At 38.2% G+C, this 20,860-nt stretch overlaps 1 protein-coding gene across 4 annotated transcripts in view; it reads left to right on the top strand.

Moving 5' to 3' along the window:
* The window catches only part of TENT4A (terminal nucleotidyltransferase 4A), a 58,028-nt gene that overhangs the window by 19,771 nt on the left and 17,397 nt on the right, over positions 1-20,860 (top strand). For all 4 annotated transcript variants that reach the window (XM_039714810.1, XM_039714809.1, XM_039714812.1 and 1 more), the window contains exons 7-10: positions 1,010-1,223; positions 7,620-7,746; positions 14,726-14,826; positions 15,079-15,251. In XM_039714810.1, the coding sequence (XP_039570744.1) occupies positions 1,010-1,223; positions 7,620-7,746; positions 14,726-14,826; positions 15,079-15,251 (615 nt within the window). The remainder of the gene's footprint in view (positions 1-1,009; positions 1,224-7,619; positions 7,747-14,725; positions 14,827-15,078; positions 15,252-20,860) is intronic.

Below are 20,860 nucleotides of genomic sequence, written 5' to 3'. Positions count from 1 at the left end.
ATGCCCTTTTATTGTACTGTTTCCTCAGATGCCCCTTGCAATGTGCAGCATTGCTGTTATGGCTCTGAGTGTTTGACTCTTGAAAGATCCTGTGGACTACCTCTCAAATATCCAGGATCTATCCTGTGTGAGCTGGAACAGCAACAGGAGCCTTGTGAAAGGCATGGAGGCTGTGTGTTGCTCTCTACACCGGGGCCTGTACCTGAATCATCTTAATGCTGCTTTGTAAATCTGCAGGATGCATTTTGTCTCTTGCTTCCCAGACTACTGGTACTGAATGTGCAGAGTAGTTGATTTCAGTGTTATTAAAATTATGAAATCCAACAGTCAAGTTTTTTTCTCATATGTTGATTAGGTTTTGACATGCTTAAGACTGGCAGATGCTGTACTTGACTGATTAAATAGTCACAAGTTACAATGTTAGAAACAAGTTACAACTTCTCTTAATACATTTTTTTGACAGTGAGCTTCCTACAGCTATGATGAGGTATGGGGTTAGCATCTCTCAGCAGCTGTGGTAATGGAAAACTTACATATTCTCCTGCTGGTAGTGTTGATTGAAATATTACTATAGATTTTGTGTACCAAATATAATAAGTAGAGATAGAGACACAAACTGTATTTCAGTTGGGGCAACTAGATTGCCCCCCACTTTCTGAAAGCATTGAGGGATGGATTTGCTGTGGAAAATCAGGTACTACTTTGTTACTAACTAGGCTATAATTTAGCATGCAGTACTTATTTCTTGGTTTTGACTTAAGGAGAATAATTCCCTAAGCCTCAAAAAGCTACATGAGGAAAGATGAAAGAATTCTTTGGCTTTCAGATGCTGCTGAAGTGCTGCCCCCTCTAGGTTGTGTGAGAGTGGTTTAAGTACATGAAGAATGAATTTTTCAGTTGAGACTTATGTGAAGAAATATTCAGTTGTTTAAATTAGACCTTTTTGTTGCCCTGTGTTATGGTCTGAAAACTGCTAATTTTTGTATGAAAAAAACGGTTTGTGTTACAGCTACATCCAAGAATTGATGCCAGAAGAGCTGATGAAAACCTTGGAATGCTTCTAATAGAATTTTTTGAACTCTATGGAAGGAATTTTAACTACTTGAAAACTGGTATTAGAATAAAAAATGGAGGTGCCTATATTGCCAAAGAAGAAATCATGAAAGTCATGACTAATGGATACAGACCATCCATGCTATGTATTGAAGATCCTCTTCTGCCTGGTAAGACTGTACATTTCTTGCCATATTCCAGAGCTCTCGCTCAGCTTGTGCTCTCAGCTTGCGCTAGTCTGTCAGACGAGTTAAGAAGCTGCACTGGGAAGAGGCTGTTGCTGCTGTAGAGGTACAGTCAGGAGGGATGAAGGATATGGGCCTGAGGTCTCACAAGATTCTTAGCTTGGGTAAATTGGATTACATGCAAACAGTGCAGTTGCACAATGGTTTGGAGGTCCAGAACTGTGTTGAGGACATAATGAGATTCTCTGACAGCATTAAGAGGTAGTGGAAGAAAGAATTCCAGGAAATCCTGGAAGGGTGGTTGTTAGCAGATTAGTTCTCCATTATTTGCTGTGAGAATGAGATTGGAAGGTGTAGCTTTTACTGCCACAGTCTGTGGTGCCATACTTCAGATAAGTCACACCACATGGGAAAGAAATGCCCCAGGTGCAGAACCTGTCCTGTAGGGCGGTACCACAGGGACTGCACAGGAACAGGGGTGGCTGTCTGTAAAAAACAGCTGCAGTGGTGTGGTGGTGGTGTGGAGAGCATTTTGTATAACTGGCTTCTGTGCTGCACTGGTATCTTTAGGGAATGCCAGTTAGAGTTTGAGTTGCATGTTCTTTTGATAGTACTGAACATAAATTTTTTTTTTTTTTAAGATTTGGTTTTAATTCAGTAACCCTCAAAATAATTGAGCTTAATTTTGGATAAATGCCTCAGGAAAATTTCCAGCTTTATAGTACTCAGTTTATATTCTATTTAGACCATCACAAGTAGCTGAAATTCCAAACCAGCTTTTTAACAAAGTCAATTTTCAGTTAATTTGGACTTCAGCACAAGTATTTCTAGAATGTAATTGGCAGTCAAAGTCCATACTGTCACATTTTGTGTGTAGACTGCTTATTTACAGTACTTTTAAAGCAAATACCATGGATCAGGAGCTGAAGTCTGGCACCTTTCTAAATACTCAGTATGCTGAATGTTCATACTTCCCTAGAACAGGTTGCAGGCTGTGATACTCCTTGGTCTAACCACATCTCTGATGTGTTTTGTAACTCTTGTCCATCATGACTCTTCTACTTGGCCAGGCATAGGTTAAGGTGTGATTGTGCAGACCTGTCATTGTTATTGAGATTTCCTTTAGGAACTGTGGACTTACTTGCCTGAAGACCCGTTTGAATAGCAGCATGAGCCTCAAATAGAGTCAAAAATCCTTACTGCCCTCCAGTTCTGTTCCTTTCTATCTGCTAGGGACTGAAGGAGAACAAATTACATGTGCTACGCAATGTTTTGATCACTGCTAATAATACTCTGGAGAAGGAAAAGAAAAATTCTAACAGGGTTCTGAACTGTTCCTCCTAGCATTAATCTTGCAGAAACAAAGAACTATAGTTTAGTAGAAAGAAGAGCTGTATACTGTCAAAGAGTTGTAAGAATTAAATAAAATAAAGAGTTTGTATGGTGTGATATAATTCTTACAAGGGATAGTGTTTTGGCAATGGAAATGAGAACTGACAATATTTTGAAGTTTTCTGACCACTATGTCTCATAGTGATATTTTTTAGCAGCTACCACAGACCTTCAGAACTTGCCACATGAAGTTAGGAGGAAGAGTATGTAGCACATATGGGATGGCTCTTTGAATCAGATCTGATGAGTACAGTCTCCTTAGATTCAGACTTAATCACATATTCCTACAGCATCTAAAACTGCCTGTCAAGTGTATGTTAGTAAGGTCTAGAATTCTCTTAATTCGTTTAGTTCTGTTATTCCTGTTGTCCCAGTACAAAAATCTTTCCCAAGGGTTCAAGTCCTTTTCCAGTTTACAAGTCGTCTCTGATGAATTTGTGTTCAGATCCACTCAATGTCTGACTCTGAGGGTTGGTGGCAGTACAGTGAAGGAGATGGGAATAAGTTATCATAAAGAATAGACACAGATGTCTGAAATTAGCATAAGCTGCTGGTAAGTTTTACCCCTGCAAACCTGTGTTTGCACTCTATGCACAGGTTTTTAATTTTGTTTTTCAATCTTTTTTTTTTTTTTAGCCTGATCACAGCTGCCTGTAAGGTTCCTGTTAAGCCTTGGAAGAATACTTGAAAAGATGGCTTTTTAATTCCAGAATGAGACAAAAAGTACAGGGATAAAAGAACCTCTCCCTTTCAATTTCTCAGAGATTATCAAAGTAGTGTAAAAGTTGCTCCTATGAGTGTATGCAGTAGTTCAGCAATGGGATACTGAAGGGTATAACTCAAAAGAATAGCTTTAAAGTGGTCTTGTAGGGAACAGGAATGTGTTTAGTGGGATTAATTTCTTTAAGTTGGAGGAACTGTTTTTATTCAGTGTGAAATGGTGGGTGATGTCTGGCTAAGAGATTAAAGGTGTCATCAGAAGGATGTGATACATCATTCTAACCTGCTCATTACCTTCTGTTAGTTCCTGGATTTGGGAGGAACAGGCATCCAGGTTCCATATTGTGTTGTTGTTTTGGTTGTAGGGGATTTTCTTAGATTCTGTTAGGTACTGCAGGGTTTCTTCAGAGGTTCTCAAAGACTGATCATTGTGTGCCAGAAGATAATGTGTGTGATTTAACAAACAGGATTCCAACAAAGATGTCGGAAGTCAACGCTTCAAGTGGGAAGCTTGTTGAGGTCTGGATTTGAGTTACCAGACTAATATAGCGGTGATGCATTTTGAAGTAATCATTTACACTTGGTCTTTGTACATAGTCTAAGATCTTTCATCTTGAATTAGTGCCTAGGACAGGGTAATGAGATGAAAATCATTCCCTTAGCATTGTCTAAAGGAGGTAGTTTCCATAAGCATCTTGTAGCTGCACCGTTTCAAAGCATTTGTCCTTTCTGTAAAATATATAAAAAGTAAAAGCATTTATTAAGGAGAACTGCAAAGCCAGGCACTCAGAAGTTTGTTCACAGGAATATGTTGGAGCAGGGTTGATGTTGTCATCTTGGAAGAGGCTTGTCTGGCATTGGCCTAGCAATATCCTGTCTTGGAAGACGTAACTGTTTGCAGTTGACAAATCTTTTAATCTGTGGTTGTAAAACAAGCTTGGCACTTAGCCAGCAGGCTCTTGGGGGCTTGTTATTTTATACCTTTGTGAATCAGGTGATTATCAAGGTCCTCCAGTCATTTCTGATGCTCAGAACAGGAATAATTTTGGTCCAGTTTCACACTGGCAGTGGCTAGAGTAGCTAAATTGCTACTCTTTAACACCAAGTTTAAAATTTGGAGTTCCACCTGTGCAGCTCTATTCATGAAGAAGTTTGCTCTTCATTCTGAATTGCTGTGGGCAGTAATGAAAGTTCTAAACCTTAAATTCAATGTGTTTTCTTTTAACTTGCAGGGTTTATTATGCTTCGTGTTGCTTGCTTACGCATCTTGGTAGGTCACAAGTATGGGAAGTAAATAGATTCGAGATTGGCAGCATCTATGAGATTATCTCTTCTAGCCTTAGTGGCTGCCCAGAATGATTCATTACAGCTTTTCAGTATCAGCTATTTGTCATTAGAACCTGTAAATATATATGTTTGTGTGTGTATAAAACAGAAGTGTTTATAAAAATACACAGGTTCATTGAAGTTAGCATTTGAAAGAACCTCTTCAATGCTGAATGTTGTGAAAAGCTGTTTACTGGCTAATAGCTTAAATGGGTCTGCTTCAGTTCTAGCTCATGGTCTTACCTTTACCTTTTCAGGCCGTGTTCTTAAAACCGCTTCAGGTAAAGGAAGGCTACCTGATGGAGTGGTAATACTGATAGCAAGTGATGGAAATTTTGGACATGCTCCTTTAGGGATGAAGGCTTTGTAAGAAAGAATAAGGATTGAATTATACATGAAATCACACACCATTGTTATCTGCTAATGTACATCTGAGGATTGAAGTATGTATGGATTTTTTAAAGAGTTGACAGCATTTGGGTTGTGTGTTTAACTGATCAGTCTAGTTTGTGACCAGAGAAGGATGCTCAGTTATGTAAGACATGGTTCTCTAATGAGAGTGATCTCTCAGAAGAAAATCTATTCAGGGCAGAAAATGCAAATGTGTGATCTTCTGGCTTCTTTAATATGTTGTTTTCTGGATTGGCTAGGGTCATCTTTATACAGACTTGACAGGTGCACTTCACAGTAGCTCCATCTGCAGCCCAAGTAAAAAGCTCTGCAGACTGTATAATTGATTTAGACCTCTTAATTCAGACATTTTTATGAATGAGTTACAGGTGCAGAATGAGGCAATCCAGAAACCCAAGCATGATATGGCACGAGCTATTCTGCCTCTCTTCTCAAATCTGCTTCAATCAAGACTCAAACACAACTTCATTGATTTAAACTAAACTGCCCAAGCTTACTGTAATTGGTTTAGGGAGGGCATATGATTTCTTTTGCTGGCCCAAGAGAGGATGTAGTGACAACTGATGAAAGGAATAGTCAATATTTTGTGGCAGCCTTGTCTTCATTTTGATATAACTTTATGCAGGATAAATGCCAAATGTACCTGCCTAGCATTGGGTTGGACTAAACTAATAATGATTCTTTGAGTGCGCATGGAGTGTGTATTCTTAATTAGTGTTACGTGAATTTATACAATCATTTAGGTTGGGAAAGAGCCCTAACATCAAGTCCAACCATAGATGGACTTTAATTTAGTGATAGGTGCAATTATGTGTTTTTAGCCACTTGTATGTATTCCATTTCTGTATTGCTTCTCAATTTAATTCTTACATATCTAGGTTTAGAGTATCATTATGTGGCTGCACATAAGTGTCCTATCTCTGAAAAGCCCTTACTGAATTAATCATCACTTTTTTAGTATAATTAACATTGTGTTCTGATTGCATGACCATTAAAATACTTTGGTCACTTTTCAGCCACCTTTGGACTAAGTCCTTTTTGAAGTCCTCTACCATGTGTTTCCTCCTGGATTCACTGTCCTGGGTCCACACTGATCTCTGCTTTTACTTCAGAGTAGAGTCCAATAGCAAATAAACCATTTGGAGAGGCTTCTGTAACTTTGAGCCTAATGGCTGCTGTATACCACAGTGGTGCATTCAGAGCAAGGTACTCAGTATGTCAGTAAATAGGAAGTATTTCTTGATCAGTTTTTATTTGACCATGTGAATTATTGGAAAAATTGTTTTCCCAAAATGCTTTTATGTTTCCAGTTACTTTTCATTGATTATGCTTTTCTGTTAGAGTGGCATTATGGTTGGAGAATTTTGAAAGGAATCTCTTTTTTTCCTGGATGACAAATCTCAGCAGGTTTTTCTATAGTGGCTTGCTGGACAAACACTCAGGGGAGTGAAGTGTTCCTCTAAAGTCAAATTCAGCCTTGTTGGATTCAGTCCTCCAAAGGATGGCTTCTGTCCTTTACCCATCAATTTTTCAATGCAGATTTCTCATTGATTTCTTTTATTCATGGGCTCTGATCTGATTTTCATATTTGGTGGTTCATTGCTTTCTAGTGTTCTCACAGCATTTCACACATCATACTGAAGGAGGGAACCTTGCACTGTAAGCAGTTTTCTACCCACTCACAAGCTAGTCCATATTTTATGCAATTTGAAAGCAGTTTTATTTATGTTTCTTAAATTGAATGCTGACAGTGAATTTTGATGTCTGGTGCCAGATACATCCATATGAAGCTCCCAAATACCTTCTGCTAATAAGCAAGATTGTTCTAGGTATCAGATGGGTGATCTGTTCTTGTACATTGCCACTGATACAGAAGATGTACAATGTTCTTAACTTCTGCAGTTCTTCATATGGCAGTAGATTTGGAAAGAGTTCCAGTTAAAGTGTCACTCATTCCTAAAGTAGGCCAGCTGAGAGTGCTAGAAACTTCATCAAAAAACAGTACTATAAAAGCTTCTGGAATCTTCTATGATAGATTTTTGAAAAACTGGCTTATCCTGTGGCGATAAATATCTGTATGTGCTGGTTTATTAATCTGTAGTTTTGATAAGATTGAGTAGGGTTTTATGTGAGTCTGTCTGACAATGAAGGTTACACAAATGAAATTTTAAACTGAATTTGGCCTGCAGGAACTACTGGTAAGTGAGACATGTTGCTTTAAGCTTGGTTGGTTCACTCTGGAAGACAGCTCTAAGAGCTTTAAGCTGATCTCTGTGCTCTGTTTCTTTCAAGCACTCTATATGAGTATTTTAGAAGTGGTAAATTGAATGCATAATGTTCGGTGTCATTCCTAAGGTCGACTTCTTTTGTTGAAATAGGTACCCTTAGGTGTTCCTGATGTGATGGGATAACTGCTTTAAACAGAATTAAGCTGTATTGTTGAGGCTTCTGAGCTTTGAGTATGAGTAATGTTTTGGTTGATATTAACTGATACTAAAAAAAGATGATCTGATGACTGTCACATTATTTCAGGAAACGACGTTGGCAGAAGTTCTTACGGTGCCATGCAAGTGAAACAAGTTTTTGATTATGCCTACATTGTTCTTAGCCATGCAGTATCACCACTTGCAAGATCATATCCAAATAGAGATTCTGAGAGGTAATTAGTTCACTTTTTCAATATCCATTTATCTGTGTAATCAGTTAGGAATGTTTGGTTCTAGATTCATAAAAGGAATGTTTTTTATTGTTTAACTGTGGTTGTATTGAAATCTGCACAGAAATTTAACCTGCCCAAGGATATGAGAGTGCAATGCCTCAATGTGTAGCATTGAAATGGAGAGTATGACAAAACTCAGGATGAGTCCAACATTATGCTTGAAGTATTTCAATGGAGGGTTTGCTGGTTTAATTTTTAGTATGATGCATGTCTGTATTATGACAGAAGGAAATGTGTGTGATCAAATTACTTGTTTAGACAGTTAGAAAACTAGACAACAATGCTAAAAATTTCCCTAGTTCTTTAATAAATGCCCCCATAAGCTGTTTTAAAAGACTTGATATGTATTTAAAAATTAAAAAAAGACTTAAAATACTATATTAAAAAAACCTAATAGAATCAGTCCCGTTTGATCATAATGCCAGAACTGCCATTAAAAGTAGCATACTTCTAGATATGCCATTTTTAATGCAGTTCTTAGTGTCTTTCACAGAAACACAACCAGTACTTTGAGCTCTCACCTTTGCAATTTCTCTTTTTTTGAAAGAGAGAGGAGAAAGATAATGAAGGCATGGCAGCCATGTGGTATTTCCATTCATGTATCTGCTCTAGCACCTTTTGTTCTAACCCTTAGTGTGAGTTTGGGCTAGATCAGAGGATGTCTCTTCCCAGAGACTTCCCTAAAATCCCAATGGCTTTGAGCTCCCCAGCTAATCACAGGGAAGGATGGCTGTAAGATGTCACATAAACCATCTCAGTACAACTGCAAACTCCAGTCATGATGTAAACTTTCAGCGTTAATGTCATTGGAAGGTGAAATAGTTTCCTGTAGTAAGTTTATATCAAAGTGGGTGCAGTCTTTCACTTGTGAGTTTAAAACTGACAGTACTTTAGGAGTGCCTGTGAATCCTTTAGGTTTTCAGCGGTATTAAATTCACAATGGTTGAGACTGCACTATGATGGAGGTACAGAAGGGGTACAGTTGCACTCTGACATTTGAGACTGCTGTCTTAAGGTATTAAAGGTCACTATTAAAGGTATTAAAGGTTAAATATGTATTGACTGACAATTCTTGGTACTGAATGAAACTTCATTCTTACCTAAGTACAGGTAGAGTAACCTAGGGTTTCCTGAAGTTTTGCTTGTCTTGCATCCTGATCTCCATTAGCTTCTCTGTTTTTCTCTGAAGGATAGAGTCATTCTCTTATGAGGTGTCTGTATTTACTACAGGCATAAAAAAGTATATTTGTATAGCGTCTAACGGGAGCCTCAGGTGTCATCAGCATGTACACTTTGCATGATCTTTAACTTGTTACTGTATCTGGGAAATGTTTGAATTTTGTTCACAACTCCAAACCTGTGGAGCCGTCCCAGCAGCAGTGTTCAGGTGTCATGTCTGACCTGTCTGTTCTGGGCTGTCTGTGCCAGTGACATGTCACTGGCTTGCAAGGGTAACAGCATTCAACAAAGTTCTGTATACAAATAGTTCCCCTAGCACCAGTCTTGTCAGTGCCAAAGGACTTGTAAGTGGATGATGAGCTGTTTGGTAATGAGTTTGTTGCAGCAATCAACAATCCATGTTTGGTCTCAGTTAAACCTGATGTGCTTGGGTAATCCAGGTATGTTCGTGGATCCCTCTTCCCTGCTGTAAGGCAGAGTGGTCCAAGCTCTGTATAAAGACCTTTCTTGGTGGCCTGACCTAAAGCCTGGACATCTGTGAGCCCTTTGTCCTGATCCACTTTTTCCCTTTTCTAAACTTGTTAGTAGGCAGGTTAAACAATAGCATAAGTGTAACTATGAACAGTGGGCTCCATTTAAGACCAGGGACTGGCTTCTAGTAGAATATGACATTCTACTAGAGGGATTGAGACTACTAAATGAAGAATACTTGAAAGGATAGGAAATTCTAGGAGGCTGAACTCCCCGGGCTGAGTTTATTCAGTTTTGTCCTAATTTGGGGTAGCTTTTTCCTAAGTGGGATGGTTCTTGAACTGTCAGATGGGTTTGAATTCATATTCTCTCTTCCTAGGGAAGGTTTCTGTGTACAGGGTTCTCTTTTGTAGGTGACACTCAATAGATTTCACATCTTTCTTGGTGATTGTTGTAGTTCTTTTTCAGAGTCACAAAAACATGTCTTTCACAACACAAAAATATGTCTACATTAATTTAAGGCTTTCTAAAGAGTTGCTGCTTCTGATAGTCCCAATGGGAAACAAAAAAGTCAGTCCTTCAGTAGCATAGGCTTTCTTCTTTATCATGTTCTGCAGTAGCAAGTCCCACAGAATAATAAAGGATAGATTCACATCACTCTTACCACCATTGTAATTCAGGCTTCCAAATAGAACATCTGAGGTGTATTGGGAATTAAAAGCTATCTCCTATCGTGGAAAAGCTTTCTTCTCAGTGGAAACAGTAATCAGCTGAAGCCTGAAGGTAATTTTTACAGTTATAGAAATTACCTTAACACTATTTTGTCCCCAGTCGATCTCACCTATCCCTTTCTGAGAAGGGCTTAGGAGAGCTTGATTGAGAGTTTGGTTGATTTTATTAGAGCAAGCAGATTCCTATCATCTTGGAAAAAGCAGTTTCCTCTTACGAGAATAAGAGACTGATCCATTTTGAACTTGTACAGCTTGTATGCAAGGTAAAGTTTGATGCTGTCTTCAGCCAAGGTGACTGAAAATTGTGATTGATTTCTTAATATTTAGGGCCACAGAGACATCAGTCTAGCTGTGAAATACAGTTATGGGCAGGATATCTCCTGATTAAGGATTGGTGTCGGTATGTGCTTTGAACAGCTTTCACATGATCTTTGCCCCTAGCCTGTCTCTGGGAAAGAGTGTGCCATCTCAAGTGAGCTCACTTGAGTCTGTGAGGAATGGTATTTTCACAGAATCTTTTAGGTTGGAAAGGACCTCTAAGATCATTGAGGTTCAGCTGTTACCCCAGCCACTACTGTGTTCACCACTAAACTGTGTCCCTCAGTGCCACAGTTACATGGCTTTTAAGTACACCCAGGCACATTAACTTCATCGCTTCCCTGGATACCCTGTTCCAGTGCTTGACAACCTGTTGAAATTCTTTCTAATATCTCATCTGAACCTTCTATAGTGCAGCCTGAGGTCATTGCCTCTTATGCTTTCACTTATCTGTGAGAAGAGACCAGTGTCCACCTGGTACAACCTCCTTTCAGGCAGTTGTAGAGAATGATAAGGTCCACCCTGAGCTTCCTTTTTTCCCAGGCTAACCAACCCAGATCTTCTCAGGATTTGTGCTCCAGACCCTTCACCAGCTTCATTGCCCTTCTTTGGATTCAGTTTTGAGACCATTTTTCCAGTTCTGTTTCTTGAGGAACCACAGGAAACCTTAGCAGATATTTGACAACAAACTCTCAATATTGATTTGTGCTCATTTAAATAGTGGATTGTCTGTTACCACCCTGTCCATGGCCTTTATATTAAGGTGTAATGTCATATTATACCTTGTCCAGGCTAAGTACCTATATACTGTCTTCTGTCAGCTGTGCTGTTCCTTCCTTCTGAGTCTGAGTCTTGCCTTGTATGAGATCTAGCAGTCCTGCAGTCAGAAGGTGAGTCAGATGGACTTTTTGGTCTGACTGAAAACAAGTATCTCAGTGCTTCTGTCATTCATGTCAAGAAGTTGATCCAGCTTGTGGTTGATGAAGGGTTGATCAGAAGCAAGAGAAGAAGCAGGCGTTCACATTTGGGGCAAGAGGGAGAGAATGGTATGGTATCATCTCACAGCCCTTAAATTGTGCTGCTCTGGATGTGACAAAAATCCATCCTTAGGTTAATATTTATGTTTCACAGATTTGGATCTTGGGTCACATGCTGGTCTGTCACATAGTTTGGCTTGGAATGTGTGCTCAGACTGCATCTCTGAACAGCTCTGTAGCCACATTTGGTAAGCTGAAGAGGTCATGTGCAATGAGAAATAGAAGACTTGGTTTTGCTGTCACATGCACTTCAGCGTAAATTAGACTTTGGAAATCTTCTGTATTGTGCTAGATGTGGTGCATCTGGATAAGGAAAGACCTGTCATGCCAACAGGTCAGATTTTGGGAAAGCCTAGGCAGTTTCCTGTTGCATGTGTGGAGTTGTTTACAGATGATAGTCTTCAAAACAACCATAGCCAGGTAGAAAGTGATCTTTCCATCTCTGTGCTTGGAAAGTTGTTTGGTCTTCCTTATATAAAATATACTATTAATATATAAAAATATATAAAATAAACTAGATCTTTAAATAGCTTATTCCTGGTCTTACTATATGATAATATTAAGGGAAAAAACACAAAGGGGTATCTTTCTCAGGAGACCTGTCTAATTTTACTAACCAATTAATAGTATTTTTTCATGTCTTCCAAACAAACATATTTGAAGAACTGTTTGTCTCAGACATCTGTGGAAATTCTGGCCTCAGTCAAAATAAAAGCCCCAAAAGCATGACAGTTTTCACAATAAAGGCAGGGTAGATTAATAGGGTTTCTTGTTCCTAAGCATTTCCAATGTTGAAAGTAAATTTAGGCACAATTTTAAAATGCTTATTTTAAAAAATTGTTCTTTGAACCCATGGATGTGCTTGTGTCCCAAAGATAGGAAATGGTCTTCTTTTGAGATCAATACCTGGTTTGATCACACTTGCTTCCTCTTTCTTTGCTACTTTACTAAGTATATGTCAGTATAACCTTAATCACCTTTCAGCTTCTGATGTCTCATAATGACTGTTTTTAATTTTGCTGCACAAGCAATAGCATGGAGCTGCCTTTGGACTCCTGACCTTATAGCTTAGTGAATTTCCTTTTTTCTACCTTTATTCCAAAAAAGAGAGTTTAGAGCTTTGATCTCCGTGCTCTTTGAAATGAACTGGTGGGAGAACATATTCTCCCATTCTGTGTGTGCAGCTCTGCCACAATTGTTGGTGTAGCAGTCACTTCACCCATTTTGCCTGTTCTTCAGTGTATCAGTCACCCAGTCTGATAAAAATGCCAACCTCTGTTGTTCATTTTGCTTCTGCTCTATGAAATCGTGACTCTTGCTTCACTTTCAGGACAGTACTCCAAGAAGCATCAGGTTTGACAAACTCCTCATATGTAATATGCTTGTTACTCAGCCTTTGTTTACTTTCTGGTTGTGTAAGACCACAGCTCGTGGTAGTTGTGAAATTTATGTGTAATCCTAGAGTAGAAGCTCAACTCTTTCTGAAGGCCTTCTCAGATGAAACTTTCTAAGAATTCCCTTCCCTGTCCTGGTGCTGACGAGACCCAGCTGATGCATGTTTGATTCCCATACTGGTGTTCCTCTTTTGGTAGCTGTGGCTTTAGGGCCACAGCTGAATCTCTGCAGTTTTGGTCATCCCCGTCTTCATTCTGTTTCCTCTTGCTCAACTTACTCTTTGAGACTGAGAAACCAGAACTGCATTGAGTATTTAAAATGCTATTACGTAATGGGATATACATTAACAAAATGTGATCCTCTGATTTATTTGTTCTTTTCTTAATGTGCTGTGCTTAGCTATTGAACTGTGGTTCTCAGAGTATGATTTGTTATTACCCAAATCTTTAATTTCTGAGTGATGACAAGCACACCTTTGATTCTGCGTGTAAGAGTCAGGATTTTATTTTCCAGCAGGCATCATTTTATCCACATTACATAAATAGAATGGTGGATGACATGCATTCTGTACTGGTGGCCCATCTGCAGCTTCACTTGGACTTGTAATTTAGATGATATTATATGGTTCATTGTTTGCAGGACTGACTTTTTCAGTACTAACAGTAACATATCTTTAAAGTTGGAGACTAACATGGAACTTGTGATATTTGATCTTGTATGAGATAGTAATCTGTAGGATAGTAGGAGAATTATTGCTACCTGAAGTGTTACTATGAAACCTAGTAAAGGCAGTCTAAATATATTAGGGTTTTGTATGTCCTGCCTTCCCATTGTACACCTAAACCAAAATAAAATTCCAGTACCAATACAAGGTACCTTTATGATGTGAAATACAAAATAAACTTTAATGTAACCATTGAAGATTAAAAAAATAACATTACTTGCTCCACAGTGGTGACTTTGCACAGACCATTTGTGTACAATAGTAATTTCTTAATGTATCTTGAGTGTGGAGTTTGTAGTTAGTGTTTCAGTGACGAGTCTCTGATGAAAAGAGAGCTTGAAAATTTATCTCTCAAACAAAAAGACTCGAAGTACGATTCAAATAGCTGAATGTTGGGAAAGTGTGTTGGAAAAACATTACTTTGTTGATAACTGGTCAGTGTTCAGCAGGACCAGGTAAGCTTTTTCTCTGAACCTCTTACTGTTATGAGTTTATTGAAATTCTACCTTATTTTGGAGCCAGTCTTTTTCTTGTTCCACTACCTCACGATCCATGGTACTTCCTTTATAATTGTGGGGGCCTTATCACCTTGCAAGTTGTTTTGTAGATCCAGAAGCAAGGATTAGTGAAGGTCTCTGTCTCCACACAGCCAGTTGTGGTGCTGGGATGTGTTTTGTCCTCCGTACATCCCATACCTGTATATAATCCACATTCTGTGGAAAAACTGCCTGTATGCAGAAATGCAAGAACCATAAATTGCTTTTATCAAATACAGTTATCATCATGTTCATGCTTTACAGTTAATATGCATTCCATTTAGAAATACAGAGTAAAAATCTTACCTGTGTGTCACTGCTTGCATGTTAGTATGGTAAAAAAAAAAAGTGAATATAAGTGGTGCTTCAGTGGATTAAATGGTGTGCTAAGAAAAAGAAGGTTCAAAATGATTCTTTGTTTAGGGATATCTTAAACTGACTTTTAGTGTAATTTGGTAGCTTGTTAAAATGCTTGCAAATATGTAACCAACAGTCTTTGTTTAATACTTAATTGAAAAATTTTTTTAGCACATTAGGTAGAATCATCAAAGTGACCCAAGAAGTGATTGACTACAGGGCCTGGATTAAAAAGAAGTGGGGGAGCAAAATTAATTTATCACCTGAACTTGGTAGGTATAGCAGGAAACCAACTTAAATTTTTTTCTTGATTTTGATGTAATTCAAAATACTCATGCCTTGAAATTAATCATTCAGATATACAGGAAAAAAAATAAAAGGAACCTGTAACTTTCTAACCCAAGATTAGTTTTTTCTGAGCCTGTTTTTCAATTAGCTTGTTAAACTGCAGCTCTTCTTAGACTTCAAGGCCCATGTGTTTGTATTCTGTGCTCTTAAATGATACTTATGTTTTCTGTTAACAGATAATAGGTTGAAAATAAGAGACCCGATAGCTCTCTGCAATGGAGAACAGCAGCAGAACAGAGACTCTGAACCATCTTACAATCAGCACTTGGCATTGTCATTGGCCAGCACACAACAGTTGTCCTCTGGTTCATCTGCCTCTTCTGTGTCATCGCTCTCCAGCAGTGACATTGTAAGCTTTTTCTTTTAATGGGTTAAACTAGCAAGTAGCAGAGGTTATCTTCAAAGCCTCCTATTGATACAGCAGAATATATATCAGTTAATGTGATGCTATCTCTAAACTGCTACAACAAATCAGTAATGTCCTCTGCTCAGAAAAATTACTGAAAACAAATTTTTTTGTTTATTAATTAAATGGGTCTTATTTCCATCCTAAATCTTTGGTACCCTTTGTGGTAGTAGTTAGATGTAATGAAATATAACAACCCAATTTAACAGTAGCTAAATAAGTAGAAGAGGAGAATTGTCTTCATATATCCTTCCATTAAGCAAAATCTTCCATTGTCAAATTCTGATCCTTGTTCCCCATACCTGAAATTGAACATGAATATTATATTGTGCTGTGAAGGTGAATAATACTCATTATTTTCAGCCAAGCAGTCAGTTCATGTTTTAATGGTAACAGGGCACTTGCATAAACTCTTGTCAGTTTCCTTACTTTAAAGTAGTTGCTGGGCTTTGTTATAACTTCCTGGAAGAGGAGACTGCAGTCTCTTGAAGTATATGTTCCCAGACTCTTTAAGGTTCTGCCAGGTGGTTTTGTTTTGGCATAAAGTTAAATCAGTGCAGAATTGGGCAGTGCAGATTACAAAGCATGGCTCTGCAAGGCGTGTGCGTCTCATTGTGAATCTTCTGGGTGGTTTTGTTTTGGCATAAAGTTAAATCAGTGCAGAATTGGGCAGTGCATACAAAGCATGGCTCTGCAAGGCGTGTGCATCTCATTGTGAATCTTCTGAAGCATTTTGTCTTAGGTAAAGGCATTGATGGAACAAGATGTAATATGTAGTCAGCTATGGCAGTGAATAACTAGATGATGCCAAATACCTGTTTCTTGACTGCTTATAAAAACTAATCAAATATGGAATAAAAAATTGTGAATTGTATTTAATAAAAATTTAGTAACTTTTAGAGGGACAAGCACTGCCTATGTGTGTTCCGGTTACTTTCTGTAATTGCTTCATGCTACTGTTCTTTTGGTGTTGAATTGCCTTTTCAAGCCACCTTGAGTAAACAGGACAAATGTTTTAGTTGTACCATCTGGCTAATGAGCAAAAAGCAGCATGATACTTGCCAGTGATACTATTAGCTATGCTCCTGCTTTAAGTATATCAGTGGGAAAGCTTTTGCTGTAATAAATTTTATGAAAAATGCAAATATTTGCTTATTATATTGGGAGTACACAATATTGGGTGCTGAGTTATGAACTCCCCTTAGTCCTGCTTAACCTGATGTTGAAGGTGAACATTGCCTGATGCCAGAGAAATTAATGAAAAGTGAAAAGGAAGCTCTCAACAAGATAGAACTGAAATCAACTTGGGCATTCACAAAGTAAAAGGAAGTGCTATGTTTTCTAAGGAAATAAAAAACTATGTCCATGTCCTTATGAGAAAGACCAGGTCATATATTGGCATTATGTCCATAGCAGACTGATGGCATGTTAACTTAATTTGGAATTGAATGGCAGGTTTGTAAAAAATTTCTGAGTTCATCCTACTCTTACTTGGGTGTGTGAGGAGAAAGTTCTGGCTGAGCAGTCCTGGGCTGCACGTGATTCAGGAAGAGAAGCCTATTCTGCCATACTCAGGTGATCTTGCTATGATCTGGCATAGTGCTGTGCCCAGGTTGCAGCAGAAGAACATCTGGCATGTATGACAACTTGGTGTTTGTGCCAGAACATCTGGTGCATTATTAATAGGCATGATGTGACGAGCTTTTCTGTCAGCTTCAGAAGAAGGTATTTATGAATATGGTGCGTCTCCTCACTTTAGACTTACATGCAGTGTTACCTCTGATCTTGTGGAAGGATTGTTCCTCAGGAAGGATTCTGTATTTGTTTAAAGTTAAATCATCTGAAATTTTCCAGTACTGGAAGACTGAAAGCAAAATATAGTTTATAAAGAAAATGCAGGAGATGAGGAGACCCTAGAGTTACAGCTTGCTGACTTCTTCCCAATAATTAAGGTTTTATTTTAATAGCAAGATATTATTCCCTATGTCACTATTAACCTTAAGCACAAACTCTACAATAAGGCATTTTTTCAGGAGGTGTATTTTTCATGACTGCAGAATATCTTTTGCCGTTTATGAGATGCAGGATCCTGTCTGTTAAATCGTAGACACTAGATAGCATATTTGCTTCTATTTACTGCTAAAGTTTCACTGGTAATAGTGATCAAGTGGTCCTTACTGATGTCTACATACCAGTATAATAGAAGTCAGCTTACTTGTGTTGAGGAAGAGGAAATAGGCTTGAAAACTTGGGACATTACTTTCTCACATGGTCCCTCTCGAGCCATCCACTGAAGTAGTTGTATTTTGAAGTCATCACATCACTGTTCGCTGGTGATAAGTCTGGAGGCCTTGCATATATTTGTCAACATATCCTGGAAACAATGTTGGCATTATATATTGAGTGTGCAGGCATTATCAGAGCAGTGCAGTATTGCTCACAGGGATCCTAGAGTTTTTATTAAACCCTATAGTTTAATAGTTGATTGCAATGCAGCGTGCTGTATGGTCTTTAAAGATTTGCTTCCTTGGAGTTCTGACAGCATTACAGGTTTTGCATTAATAATCTGTAAATACAACTCAGCAGCTGAATGGATAATTGTTCTGGTGTCTTGGACTTATGGGTCTGTCAGCCAAAGCAATGGTTATAGATTTATTCCAGCAGCAGGAAAACAGAATAATAAGAAGGAGCATGTTTTTCTCAAGACTGGATTGTCATAAACCAGAGCTGGCATTTAGAAGTCAGCCTCTCAATGTCTCTATATGTTCAGAAAAATGGAAGAAAATAAGAGCTTACAGTTACTACCCTGAGTTCTCCATACTGGTGGCAACCTTTTAAAGTGGAGAACTTAACTACCACTGAGGAACAAGAGAACTGTCTTCTTAAAGGACAGTCTTCTCTTTCCCTGTGTATTTTAGATTTATGTGCTTTTTCTCAGCATACCATCTGAAACTCAGGAGGATGTTTACTTTCATCTTTGCACATCTAGGATTAGCTTGAAGGAGAACACACTTCTGGGCCACTGTGTGTCTACACACCCCCAAATTAAGAGAATAATTAAGAACATTAAGATATAATTAATAATATTAAGAAACATAATGAGACCAGATCATAATTTGAACAAAAGGTATCCTTTTACTAATTTCTTGAAGTAGAATGATTTTTTTCAAAATGCATGCTTAGTCTAGCACTCTCTGGCCAATGAAATTCTAGCCATGCTGTCTTTAGTAGGTGTTCTAGCCAACTGTAAAAGCTTAATCACAAAGGACAGCTTTTCAAACGGCCAGTAAATTTTGGATCAAAGATGTTGTGGGAGAGAAGCCTGTCTTCGGGTATCACTGTAACTTTAGTGGGAGAGCTGTTCAGTTTATGGGATTGTCCTACTGTACATGTCAATACAGAGCTCTGACTCACTCAGCAGTACTTCTAACATAGTTCTGTGCAAAATATTGAGTACTAAAATTCCTGCCGTGTTACCTTGGCTCTGTGAAGAATGTAAGTATTAGGGATCAGGAGCAAACTAAAGAACACATATTAAAAAACCTTATGGATACAAGTAATCTGGTTATCAGAACATATCAGACCATTCATATATCTTTCTCAGTTATGTTAATTATCAAACTGATCTATGTAGTAAGTCTTCTCTCAATGAAGCTTTCTGGTAATTTCAAATATCCTATTGCTGCCCTGAAAAAAAACAGGTATATTCCTCACTCCTGCAAACAGGAAAGTTGTACAATATGATGCATTCCTAGATGATCCAATAAATGTTGACATGAAAAATAGAAAATCTTTTATAAATGTCTTTGCCATCAAGGACAGTGCAAAGGGTGTGAATTTTTATTTTATGAAAGCCAGAATCAAACTGTTTGACAACAGAAAGCAAGCCTCTGACATTAAAAGAACTCACCTTGGTACTGAGTCAAGTGATTGCTTTGAGAATCTGAAACTCGATGAAATGAGCTATGTTCTCCCCTAGCTCTCTACTTCTTTTGAGTAGTTACAGATGTCAGTCTCACAATCAAGCAGTGACCAAATTCCTCTTGAAAATGCTATGTTGGTTGGGGTTTTTTTCCTGGGTGTATTTTTTTTCATTCTGGACCTGCACTCTAGAACTGGTGATCAGGATTTCTTGTTGCTTAAGCATTGTGTAAAAATGCTTTTCATTAGCTCAGGCAGTCCTAGAGTAGTGCTAGAGAATAGCTACTGCCTGATCAACAGTCTCTGCCAAGTAAGAAATAATCCTAGGTACGTTTTTGTGTTGTCTCATTTTGGCCTGGTTTGATTTCTGGTGCTAACTATATTCTGCAATTCTGATAATGTTATGCCAAATAAAGCTTAAGTTTTTATGGGACAGTGATATCTGATTATCATTAGCAGATAAAATAGCTAATAGGAAATTCTTAAAGCCCTTTTCTGTTACCTTATGGATATATAATGTCATATCTAGTCCATTACAGAAACTCCGGGTGTCTGTCTGAAGTTTGTTTCTACCAAATTTCATACACCTTATCTCAGTGTTTCTGGTGATAATGTTCTGTGGGCTTCTGTGATGAGATAATTTCGTGAAGGTCTCTGAGTTCTGCAGTCATGCCAATGTTTCAAGTTTTAGTGAAAAGGTACCCCTGTAGTCTAGCTTTGGAGATGACACAATCCTTTCCTCTTGTTAACTTTTTAACTTACAATAGCTTCTTTCAGATGGTTCTTGAAATAAACTGTAACCCTTTCATCAGCATGTCAGTGCTTGATCTGCCCATGGTTCAGCCCCCTCAGCTCAAGAATATGCTGCTGAGCAGAACCTTCAGTGTTCTGTGAATCTGCTTTTTCACTGTATTGAAGTATTTTGTGTTCAGTACCTTGATTGGATGCTTTCATTCTGAGACTAATATGTAAATATGACTGATGAACATAAGACTCATTGTTCTTTCAGTTCTGCTGAATGCATACAAGATCCACACTGATTTTTGGAACCCTTACTTGCTTTACAGTAATGGTGGTTTAGTACTTGAACTCAACATGCCTAATGAAGTTATCAGTCATCTCCCCTTCCTTCCTATTAGCCAGACTGCATTTCAGCTTATTAGCAGGAACTATTGTGCTTCCATATTCAGAGAGGTGATAGAGTATATGACATATCTTGTCTGGATAAATGTTGTGCTTTTTAAAAGAGATTAAATTTGCAGGCATGAGGCATGCTTATCTTCAGTAGAGGGACAGGCACTTCAGAATATGTAACAGCTCTTCTTTAGTCTTGTTAAATCCGTTGTAATGACTGCAGTTGAAATTGTGTGTATAAGGAGTGGGGGCAAAAGGAGGTTTAAAAATTCTCCTTTAAAAAGGAGAATTTTATTAAATTCTCAGCCTTGAGAGCAGAAGCTACCCAAATTTTTCTCTCTTCCCTCTTCTTTTTATGAGCCTGTATATTCTCATGTCCTAACCAAAGTAACTGTTCAAATATGTATGAATAGTTGATCATCTTTGTGTAGAATAATGCAGGTTTTGTCTTAAGCTTCTCCCCTTCCTGAACAAATAGAGGCATGTTCTTCAAAAAG

The sequence above is a fragment of the Passer montanus genome, unplaced genomic scaffold (assembly GCF_014805655.1).
Source record: "Passer montanus isolate IOZ18808 unplaced genomic scaffold, ASM1480565v1 scaffold31, whole genome shotgun sequence".
Taxonomy (NCBI): Eukaryota; Metazoa; Chordata; class Aves; order Passeriformes; family Passeridae; genus Passer; species Passer montanus.
This window is presented reverse-complemented; position numbering and strand designations above follow the sequence as displayed.